General features: G+C 37.6%; 1 protein-coding gene across 1 annotated transcript in view; it reads left to right on the top strand.

Annotated features, from left to right (window-relative positions):
* Nucleotides 1-11,124, top strand: part of SLC16A9 (solute carrier family 16 member 9) — a 66,273-nt gene extending 55,149 nt beyond the window's left edge. The window contains exons 4-6 of the mRNA XM_004476331.5: nt 996-1,091; nt 7,602-8,516; nt 8,916-11,124. Of these exons, the coding sequence (XP_004476388.1) occupies nt 996-1,091; nt 7,602-8,516; nt 8,916-9,094 (1,190 nt within the window). The 3' untranslated portion in view covers nt 9,095-11,124. The remainder of the gene's footprint in view (nt 1-995; nt 1,092-7,601; nt 8,517-8,915) is intronic.
* The last annotated feature ends 1,357 nt before the right edge of the window (nt 11,125-12,481 follow it).

Raw genomic sequence — 12,481 nt, 5'->3', positions numbered from 1 at the left:
TTTATCTAGTGTTTATAGAGTTTCCTCAAGAACAGAATATTGCAGAAGAAAGGCAGAACATAATGAGGAAGAGGAAAATTTAAGATGAACAAACTGGGATTATCAGGTACTTAAGGGAGGGGAAATATTGAGAGAAACAAAAGAGCCTTGGAGATAAGTATGTGGAGATAAATATTGCCCTCAGGTCTCAGGGCATTTATAAATTTTTTTTAATTATAAAAAATTTCAAATTTACAGAAAAGTAAAGAGAATGATATAGCAAACACCATGAGCTCACTACTTAATTTTAACAGTTGTTAATATTTTGTTGTTTTTGGTTCCTCCTCTTCTTTTTGGAAAAAGATTTTTTAACTTAATGATAGACATCATTACATTTTACTCCTAAATTATTAAGTATCAATCTTGAAAAGATAAAAACTTACATATATAAATTTTACTGTGAAGGACTGATCTGAGAACCTTAGTGAACCTCCCTGAGAGTCTTTGTTTTGCAGAATGGATTGTGCAAATCATGGCCAACAAAAATACCTTGGGATGACAAAGGAGACTTTTTTTTTTTTAATGTACAGAAATTGTTTAGGGGACATTTAAGAGAAAGAACACTGGGCAGAAGGCTAGGGCTTAGAAGAGATGCAGAGGAACGTGAAGGGCATATTTGAGTAAATGTTCCTATTTTTGGTGTGCTATTTGCCTGTCTTCTCTATCTCCCACAATATCTTGCTTTAAATGTGCATTGTTCATTAATTCTTTAGAAACTGAATTATTTTTTCTGTGACCCTGATTTCATGGTAGGTGTGGGGTAAAAACCAAAGCTGCCCAAATGTGTCCATCTGGCTGTGCAGCTAGCGTGGAAGGAGTTTAGGAATCTGAGCTCTGAGTAGGGGTGGCCACTCAGTAACAAAATGTCCTGTTGGAGGTATTTACTATTTCTTTTTATTATTTTGCATTGAAGTAATGCCATCTGTTTTAATTTATGCAATGTCTCTTATGTTTAGGTCTTGGATGTGGGTTATTGTACACTGCAACAGTGACCATCACTTGCCAGTATTTTGACAGCCGCCGAGGCCTTGCACTAGGCCTGATTTCAACAGGTACTTGTTCAAAATAAGTACAGGTTGTCACTATTCAGCCTTCCATAAAAGGTTAAAAGTTACCAAGCCAGAGATGGTTAGCCAGCCATTCCCCAGTTAGCACTCAAGTAGCAAAATAATTTAGTCTACTCTCCCAAAAGGAAATTTTATTTTCCCCTGGAATATGGAATAACATTAGAAAAACCCTAAGATATATATACATGAAAACTCTTGGGCATAGACATCCAGTGTTCTATAGGACAAAAATGTTATGGACCCCATAAATTGAGAGCCACATGCTGGTGAGTGAAGACTTTGCTAGAAGCAGAGAACACTTGTGTAAAGACTGGAGACATGGAAGAAAAATGGAGACCCTTGTGGTCCCTGCCAGAAAAACTGATGACTGATCATCTCTGCACTGGTTTATTGTGGAAATTACCATTTTCTGAAGTACTAATTATTGAATATATCTCTGTGGCCTACATGCGTATCCAAATGACCAGTAGTTTTCTCTGTTATTTTATTAATCGAGCGGTGACGATCACTGAGAAAAAAATTTAAATATAAATGCCTTCTGCATTCCCACTGATTTTTCAAAATAGCGTTTTGCTTTTCAGATGGATTTTTTTTTTTAGCTGTTTAGGAACTTGAAAATTTCTGTGACCACAATTTTATGAGCTTATGTAGGAGATAGAGCTACCAAGTTTCCTAATTTTTAATTTTTCAAATGCTAGTTATTGATGTTCAGGTGTGCCTGGGAGGTCAGGCGTTTAGATCCAGCTGAATAACTTCAGAAGTATATCTGGCAACAGGATGCAAAAAAATGTTTTGTTCCTGAGGCCAACACAGTGACAAGTGAGTCCAGGTTGAATTGAATCCTGCTAGATATTTGTCCCAAGTTGTTTAAGGAAGCATTTCCCTATGATAAAGGGCAATCATGGCCTAGGAGGAGAGGAGGCTAAGGCAGAAAAGGAAGAAAGAACCAAAGATCAGAAGAAATGGAATGCAGAGCAGTTGGAATGCAGGTTCAAGGGCTTTCTCTGGTCTCCCCCAAGAGTGGAAGAGAGTGTGGGAGCAGGCATGGCAGCTTAAAAGATACGTGGACTTCCCTGTGCTGTATTTTTTGTAGAGGCAGTAAAGTGTAATTGTAAGCATGGATCCTGGAGCTAGCCCACCGGCTCTTGAAGCCTGCCTCTTTCTGGTGTTGGAAAAGTTACTTAACATTCTGTGCCTCAGTTTTCTGAATTGAATCATGGGGATAATAATAGCCCCCAACATATCAGGTTATTGGGAAGATTAAATGAGTGTATGTGGAAAGCACATGGAAAAGGCTCTGAAGGTGTTAGCCATTATGATTATGACCCAGGTTTCCCTCACTGTCTGAATTTATTTGCACTGAAAGTACTGGAAATTTATGTTGAGAGTTGCTCTGGCTTTTCACTCAGCCCAGAGGGTAGAGCATAGGGACTCAGGCCATGGCACACTGAATACAAAGTAAAACTACTGTGGACCGCAAAGATTTGGCTGAGTTAATGTGTTTTCACACAAGAAATGTAAGGCATATTAATTCCAACTAATGGGGAGCTAGGTGAGGTGAAATTAAGGAGAGGTTTGGATACACCTTTAGGGAAAGAGATGACAAGCAAAACAAAATTCACAAGAGATTTTCTTTTTAACTGAAAAGAAAAAGAACCCCCAAATCAAAATCCTTGAAATATTGTGATCTAATGGAAAGAAAGGAACATGGGCATGATACCAAAGTTTTAGGGAAATGATCTTCCTCTATTGTGAACGAGGCTTGGCAAGGTAATGACTGTGGTCTAAATTCCAACAACGCCCTGTTTTTGTGAATGGCTTTTATATTTTTACTGGTTGAAAATAAATCAAAAGAATAATATTTCACGACACATGAAAATTATGTGAAATTCAAAATTCAGTGACCATAAATAAAGTTTTATTGGAACACAGTCATGCTGATTCCTTTATGAGTGGTCTCTGGCTGCTTTTGTGCTATAGGGGAAGAGCTTAGTACTTGAGATAGAAGCGTTTTGGTCTCTAATGCCTAAAATAGCTATATACTGGTGGCTTATGAAGAAAGTTTATTGACCCTGTTATTAATGAGTTAACCAAAGCATAGTGTAGCTCTTATTGTTTCAGAATCCCTAGACATGGATTCATATTTTCCCTTTATGTAATAATGTACTAATCTAGATAATACATGGAAGCATAAAATAAAAGAGATTTAAATATTAAAGTGTTTTATTTCAATTTGTCCCTTACCCTGATCATTTTGAAATTAGGATTTTCTCTAAAGATGAAAAACTGCATTTTACAGCATAAACAGTTCCACAATAAAGTTCTAAATTACTTCCATTGTCCTGAAAGAATTCCTGCATCTTTCTAAGACCTGGCCACATACTCATGGGATTTAGGCTTGGAGAAAACTATAGAGTCCAATGTGTAATTTGATTTTGCCTGCCTTGTCATGCATTTAGTGTATCATAGGTGTTCAACGAATAACTGCTGAATTGCTTTTATGTTTCCCTTGTTTTTTATGTTGATAGATAAACTTGGTTGATGAGCAATGAAGACATTATATTTTCTCAAAACATAGAACTGAAAAACACCAAGGACATTTAAATACACCTAATAGTGTGGCACTTAGTTAGAATCTGTATGAAGAAATGATATGAGACAAAAATCATGAATCAACGAGTTAATAGGTGCTTTTGCACTACAGATGTACGTGAGATAGCCCTGCTATTTTCAGTTCTTTCTTTTAAAAAGTGGTATATACTTCAAAAGTACAAATACTTCAGAAAACAAACCTAACACATCATTACTTCTCAAGAGTCAACAAAGAGATGTTTACTCTTTAAGTAGCTATAAAAAAGAGACTATTTTAGCAGCTATTATTAACATGAACCATTAATGAATATTTGAATACACAGACATTTTTTTCTTCTGGGATAGAGGAGTTAACTTTTAAAGAATTAGAGATGATCGGTGTCTCAAATAAAAATATTTTCTTACAACTCCAAGATACAGAGCCACTTGGTTATTTGTAAGAATTTTTTTTAGAAGATGGGTTTTTACAGCAAGTGTGTCCATGTCATAAGTCAAATCTCCAAAGCTTGGTCCCACTGGTATCCTATTGCGATTATGATATAACTTGATATAGATCATTTTTAAAACACTACTCAACAACCTATTTAGATCACCTTCTTTACCTTCATGTTAGCTGAGTGGGGTAAGTCCAATAAACCAGAGTGTAGGAGTTGCAAGTCTGTTGAGGCTCAGGGCCTGGCTATCACATGGTCAGTCCAAAGATTCAGGTTCCCTGGGTATACACTATACCCCAGCACCAACTACAGATCCGGTAAAAGTAACAGGAGAGGCTTGTGAACAAAGATCACATCTGAGTCCAGCTCCATCACAGAAACACAAACTCCAAAGTAGGGCCAACTGACATGGCACTGAACTCCATGTGCCATGACCATAGAACCTGTGGGTCTCTGTAGCCCTCAGAAGAACCAATACCTGGGGTTGTATCTACTTTATCTGTCTCTGGAACTCTGCTGAAGTGTGTATAAGGGCAACCCCTCTGATAACCTCCTGGCTCTTTTTGGAGACTCATAGTCATATAAACTCATTTGTCCTTTCCATTTCCCCCTTTTATTCAGGTCAAAGAGCATTTTTAACTCCTGGTATTATATGTAGACTGAGATATTCTGCTCGTCTGAATTGACCCTTTTATTCAAGGTCATTTTCTAGTTACATCATCAGCTGGTGCTTGGTAGTAATCCCTTGGTGCCAGGGAGGCTCATCCCCAGGAGTCATGTCCCATGCTGGGGGGAAAGCAGCACATTTACATGCTAAGTTTGGCTTCAAGACTGGCCACATTTGAGCAACATGGAGACTCTCAGGAGGCAACTCTTATGCACCCTGCAGCTCTAGGCCTTGTTCTTATTTCAGGTGCACAGGCTCACAAGCATAGTCATTAGTATCAAGGGCCCATTGTTGGACCTTCCTTCTTTTTTGGTCTTTGCTGTTGCACTTGGGGGATTGTTGCTGTTCCTTTAGGGAATGTGATAGAGCTCCCTTGAGTAGGAACTCAGCACTCCCTCAGTTTTTAATTGTATCCACTATGAAAATATCCAAACATTTTTATGTACCCTGGATATATGCCCTGTAGAACTCCCTGCTAACCATGTGTCCCCTGTCAATAACATCCCACACCAGTATTCCTCCCTTGCCATTGTTGAACCTCTCTGTGATCCAAAACTTCTTCAAAAATGAAGCCCAATATATTGCCAGGTTCCATTAATAGTAAAATGGAATATAGTGATGAGTTTAAAGGTTAGACATAGAATACATATTATTATTTTTTTTTAAAATTTTTTTAATTGATTTTGTAATAATATTACATTAAAAATATATATGTGAGGTCCCATTCAACCCCACCCCCCCACCCCACCTCTCCCCCCCCTCCCCCCCCAGCAACACTCGTTCCCATCATCATGACACATCCATTGGATTTGGTAAGTACATCTTTGGTCACCTCTGCACCTCATAGTCAATGGTCCACATCATGGCCCATACTCTCCTCCATTCCATCCAGTGGGCCCTGTGAGGATTTACAATGTCTGGTGATTGCCTCTGAAGCACCATCCAGGGCAGCTCCATGTCCCAAAGACACCTCCACCTCTCATCTCTTCCTGCCTTTCCCCATACCCATCAGCCACCATGTCCACTTTTCCCAATCCAATGCCACCTCTTCTATGTGGACATTGGATTGGTTGTGTCCATTGCACCTCTATGTCAAGAGGAGGCTCAGATTCCACATGGATGTTGGATGCAATCCTCCCACTTTCAGTTGTAATCACTCTAGGCTCCATGGTGTGGTGGTTGTCCTTCTTCAACTCCATCTTAGCTGAGTGTGATAAGTCCAATAAATCATATTGTAGGTGCTGGAGTCTGTTGAGGCTCAGGACCTGGCTATCACATTGTCAGTCCAGAGAGAATACATATTAATTTAGAAAAATAAGGTAAAAATAAATTGGGGTATCAAAAAATTAAAAGATGCAAAAGCTTTGTTTTTGATGTTTTGCCTTCCATCACTGCAATAAATGTTGCCTTGTATGCAAATTGGCAAGGCAATTTCTTCCGTCTTTTCCTCAGTGTCTACGTCCTTTCTTTTTCTTTTTTTTTTCCTAATTATTAAGCTTGTCTTCACAAAAGTTTTAGATCACAGTAATTCATATATACAATATACAGTACTCCCACATATCCAACATATAAAACCCTTTTCCCTTCCACAGCAATAATCTTTTTACATATTCATACTATATTTACTGAAACTGATGTACAGATATTGAGACAATAGCTTTCAAACAAGGTAACATTTGGGTTTACATTGTGGTTTATATTTCAGACTATACAATTTTCTAAATTTTTAGTTATCTTATGTTTTACATTATGATTTACATTTTAGCTTATTGGCCCCTATTCATTTTTGGTATAGTTTAACATGTCTTATATCCATCCTTGCATGATCTTGTGGAACACTTCTATTGCCCACACAGTTACATTGATTCCATCTATTCAATACCTCTTTCCCTCTCCCCTCAGGGCCCACAGTGACAGTCAATCTTCATTGCTTAAAGGGGCATTACATATATCTTTATTGCTTTCCTGCTTTTTCATTTTACTTTTCAGTGATATTTAAATTGAGTACTTAATTTTTAAAAAAATAGAACCAAATGAAAACATTTTCAAATTAATTGGGCTGATGTAATTTGCCTTTCCATTGTGTTTTCTCTGATCTATGCTAAAAAAGATGACACATTTATACTGATGCATGGATATACACACCAGTCATACTTCATTATTTAAATACCCCATCAAATTCCACTTAACTCTTCTCATGTTTTTTTTAATGCATTAAGCATATGAATTATTCATTTGGTGATTCACCAATGGATTTGAACTATTGAACCATTATAAATATCCTAAAACTAAAATGTATACTTCATCTCAAAAAATAAAATACAAAAATTTGCTTTACCAAAAGGAGTAAACATATAGCATGGAGCTTGGCACAAAATAAGTGTTGGATTATTATGTTGGTTATGAATTTGTGATCATGAGTTAGACTGAGTAAATTGTATTTCTGCCATTAACGTATGTGATCTGGAGCCAATTTTTCAACTTTTCCATTCCTAGGCCACTTCATCTGTATATTGGCTATAATAATAGGACCTATTCAATAGGATAGTATAAGTATTAAACAAGATCATGAAATGTAAAATGCTTAGCCAGTGTCAGAACTATAAGTACTAATTCTTAAAATAAATGTTCTATCAGTATTACTATTGTTATCATTATCTTCATTATTCTTGTAATTTTAATATGAAGTTATATATGAATGCCAGTGTGAAAATCAATTGAATTGTGGTTACTACTACTGTTTGTCCTAAGGCCCCCAAGTTATAAGACGTTAAGACTGAACATCTCCCTTTTCCATTTTAGGTTCAAGTGTTGGACTTTTTATATATGCAGCCCTGCAGAGGTTGCTAATTGAGCTCTATGGACTGGATGGATGCTTGCTGATTGTGGGTGCTTTAGCATTAAATATACTAGCTTGTGGCAGTCTGATGAGACCCCTCCAGTCCTCTGATTGCCCTTTGCCTGAAAAAACAGCTCTGGAAAATGTTCCAGATAGATACTCTGTTTACAATGAAAAAGAAAATAACCTGGAAGAAAACATAAGCATTCTTGAAAAGAGCTATGGTAATGAGGAAAAATGCAAGAGCACTTTAGCTAATGGTGACTGGACACAGGAAAGTCCACTTCCTAAAAACTCAACAACAATGGCACACAAAGATACTGAAACATATAGAAAGAAAGTTGCAGAACAGACATATTTTTGCAAACAGCTTGCCAAGAGGAAGTGGCAATTATACAAAAACTACTGTGGAGAAACTGTGGTTCTTTTTAAAAACAAAGTATTTTCAGCACTTTTTATCGCCATCTTACTTTTTGACATTGGAGGGTTTCCACCTTCATTACTTATGGAAGATGTAGCAAGAAGTTCTAATGTGAAAGAAGAAGATTTTATTATGCCTCTTATTTCCATTATTGGTATTATGACAGCAGTTGGTAAACTCATTTTAGGAATACTGGCTGACTTCAAGTGGATTAATACCCTCTATCTTTACATTGCTACCTTAATCATCATGGGTCTGGCTTTGTGTGCAATTCCCCTTGCCAAAAGTTATGCCACGTTGGCAATACTTTCTGGGATCTTAGGGTTTCTTACTGGTAACTGGTCTATTTTCCCATATGTGACCACCAAGACTGTGGGAATTGAGAAGTTAGCTCATGCCTATGGAATATTAATGTTCTTTGCTGGACTTGGAAATAGTCTTGGACCACCAATTGTTGGTAAGCTCTTTCTGTGAAAATCAACCCATTTTACTGGCCTCCATTGAACACCTTCAGTTATAGAAATCGTTTGTAATAACGGCACAGATTTGCACAAAATAAATATGTGTGAATATCTCATGCTATTGATTTATTCAAAATAATTTTTGATATACTTGAGAGACCCAGGATACTTGCTCAGGTTTCATGTTCATCCTTTATTTGGCAGCCACTCAAAATGCCTTCTTATTCTTGTCCAAATAATTGACTCTTCTCTTGTAACTCTCAATAGACCATTTGGAAGTAGGTGGGGATAATATATATCCAAATCCTAAGTGCATATAAAATTGAGGAGATTGGGGTATGGGCTTTACCGCTACTGCTTAAGAAACTCACTTTTTTTTCTTACTCTCTTTTCAGGCTGGTTTTATGACTGGACCCAGACCTATGACATTGCATTTTATTTTAGTGGCCTCTGCGTCTTGTTGGGAGGTCTTATTCTGCTGCTGGCAGCCTTGCCCCTTTGGGATACATGCAACAAGCAACTCCCCAAGCCAGCTCCAACAACGTATTTATTCAAAGTTGCCTCTAATGTTTAGAGGAATATTGGAATGTACTATTTTTTGCCATTTTTATACCACATTGCAAAAAAATATACTAATAGATTCTCAAGCAAATTTGCAAGTCAAGACTTTTCTCATAACAAAATTTCATGGTGGCTGACTTTGAAGGAAAAAAATATTTTATATTATCCTCTTCTCCACGTACTGTATGTAGAGCTTCTATCTCCTGTATATTTTCCTCCTTTTTCTTTTTCCAAGAAGTGGGAATATTCTGTTGTCCTGTTATCCATTCATTGTTGAAATTGTAAAAATTTTGGCCAGCCTCAGATAGTTTCCTCTATATAAAGAAGTATAGTTTCTCTACCCTCTCCATTAGTTCTACTGCAAGGCATTCAAAGAGGACTCTTCTCTTTTAAAACTGATACAAGTAGTTTGATGAGAAATATCTGAGCCACTGAGGAATAAATCACTCTCTACCTATGCTAGGCTAACTGGGAAACAGAAAACTTCAGTCAAGCCTCCATTGGTCAAGTCTCCAAAGCTTAGTCCTACTGGCATCCTGTTGAGAGTATGATGCTCAAGACTCTAAAATTTAAATATCATTGAGAAATGACATTGATATCCTTGAGAAGCCAACCAGGAAATGAAAGTGATGACTAAAATAGCATTAAGAATTGTAGTAAAGCAAACTGAAAAAAATGTTTTTAAGATATTTAAATTACAGCTACCAGCTTTTTACTCTGTTTTATTTACCTTGATGTAGCAGCCATGTGTTGTTTGGTGTCCTCTGATCATAACCAGTTTTGGTTCCTAAGGCATTTGCCGAGATGCAGATGAGCACCAAGCAGAGGAACGGTCCCTGTAGCCTTTCTTTGTGGTAGGCCACTAGAACCGCGCACACTTTTGTCAATATCCACTCACTTGATGTCTCCCAGGAAGTGCTGATTTTACCTGCTTCCAAATTGGAAATGCATGTATCAACCATTCCGTTCTGCAAATGGGAAACATCCATTTGCTTTGGGCACAGTGGGGATGGATTGCAAGTCCTTGCATTCCTTCCCAACGAAGCCTTTATTTGCCATGATCAGATTTTTACCACTGTAACATTTAGTTCAAGGGTAGCACTAAAAAGTATCTGTGTGTGGTGTGTGTATGTGTGTGTGTGTTACATTCTGTGTCTGCCTGGGACATGGGAAGGGGAAAGGGCAATAAGAAATTGATACCTGGGATCCAACTTCTTTCTGTCTTCCTGTAGAGCCTTTTTAAAAATGTAGGTGCCTGGGCTTCACCTGAGAGATTTCAGTTCTATAGGTTTAGGCTGTGGCCCAAGCACCTCTGTTTTTAACAAGCTCTTCAAGTGATTCTGATAGCACAGCCTGGGTTAAGAAGGACTGTTATAAGATTGGCAATAGAGAAATATTTATTCTTGTAAATAAAAAACAAAATACAACAATAAACCAAGAGTAAGAGGTTTTATAAATCACCAGGTGTGGTTCTTTAAGTAGGAGGTGCCCTTTCCATTGTGCCAAAATATCTTGTCATTTCTTTTGAAATATTTAAGATTATTTTATTCTTCTACGTTGCCTTTCTTCGAAGGCACCTGAAGCACTTTACAAGCCTGCAAGTTCACAACCCCTCTGTGAGGTCGATAGATAGTACTTTTCTGTGTAGTAAACCTGGGGTATGGAAACCTTATAACCTAGTTAAGCCTACTCGTAATGCAATAATGGGGCTCCAAGGTGCTTTGGGGCTCCTGCCTCACATTCAGTCTTCCGGAATATTTTCTGTACCTCATTCTTTAGTCTCTGTCAAAGGTCATAAATAAGTGACACTAAAAAATACCAACTATATATTTTTGTGTTGAAAGTCCCTTTTTTGCTAATATTATGGTCAGGAAGCTGTACAACCTAAAAATATTTAACCTTTATGGCATCCCCACAGTCATCAATGTTAATAAATGTCCAAGTGTATCTTCACCATGTCTACTATTTTTACCCAATGTGTGCATTATCTATTGTCTGGGGAATGAATTTTAAGTTACAATAAAATATTTTGTTTATTTTGCATCAGCTTGTTTGCTTTTTCTCTTCTGAGCCAGTTGTACCTTACCCCCCAATTACAGTAGCACTTCATTTGAATGTAAATATATTAATTACCTGAGGTTTAGTTCAGGCTGCAGAATTTAGTGATTATACAATATCATATTTAAAAGTCAGTTTGCTAAAATATTTTGACCCTTGTCTTCCAAAATGCTAATATTTCGGTTATATATAATCAGAATCCTCTTGAGGGAAAGAAGACAGATTCCTCTCTGAGAGTCTTAATTACAATCTCAGTAACCATTTACAGAATTCTTATTATGTTTCAAACACATTATACAGTTAAACCTTGTAAGAACCCTGTGAAGTGGGGATTATGATCCTCATTTTATAGCACAAAATATGATTGTCATAATGCTATGGACGGCATGTTATAAAAGTCTACCTAAGTTCCAAAAGCAAAATGAAAAAGGTATCTTCTGAGGACTATGATTTCGAACATGGCCAAGAAATGGAGCCAAGGTGGAGAGGCGTGGTATAAATCCAATCCATTAGTGACTAGAGAGAGAATTATTCCTGATTTGCTCATCTTCCAAGAATTAACATTTTAAAAACACAGCTGGGAGCGGATGTGGCTCAAGCAGTTGAGGGCCCACTTCCCACACGGGAATTCTATGGTTAGGTGTCCCTTACCTTCTGAAAACAACAACAACAAGCAAAACAAAGGGAAAAAGCAACTCAGGGAAGCCAATGTGGCTTCCCAATATGAAGTCCTGGGTTCAATTCCCAGCCCCTGGTACCTCAAAAAACAAAACAAAAACCACAGCTAGTAGAGAGATTATACTGATTAGAATATCATCTTTTGTGACTCAAAAATACTTCTTGACGTTTGAAGGGCCTGGAGCTGAGTTTGGGAAAGCTGTGAAGGAAGAGAGCTTGTTACAGGTCCTCTCCAGGACTTTGGGTTAGGAGTTCCTCACTCCTCCTTTCAACTTCGTGCCCTCTCCCTGCAGTGAGACTCTGGTGAGCCAGGTGGTGAGCTAATTTCTCTAGGGTGACCATCTCATCATGGGATAAGTTCAGCCACCAACTTTGGAAGGCCCCCTGAGGAACAATTCCCAAGAAACAGGAGAGCCAGCATTGTAAGGTTGTGATGTGTTGTTATGCTGCTATGGAAGGCCCGTAACCTCAGTTAACCTCAACTTCTAGAAAACAAAATAGGATTGCCTTAATTCAGGATGTTTCAGGGAAAAAAGCGAGAGGCAGGTGGCAGGGGTAGTGCTATTTGGAGGAAAATAATGCTTCAGTTTTTGCTTAGGAGAATTATATTGAACACATAAAATGCATAATTTACAGTAGCATTGTCACACAATTTCCCATTACC

The sequence above is a fragment of the Dasypus novemcinctus genome, chromosome 6 (genome assembly GCF_030445035.2).
Source record: "Dasypus novemcinctus isolate mDasNov1 chromosome 6, mDasNov1.1.hap2, whole genome shotgun sequence".
Taxonomy (NCBI): domain Eukaryota; kingdom Metazoa; phylum Chordata; class Mammalia; order Cingulata; family Dasypodidae; genus Dasypus; species Dasypus novemcinctus.
Note: the sequence above shows the minus strand (reverse complement) of the source record. Positions and strands in the feature narration are given on the sequence as shown.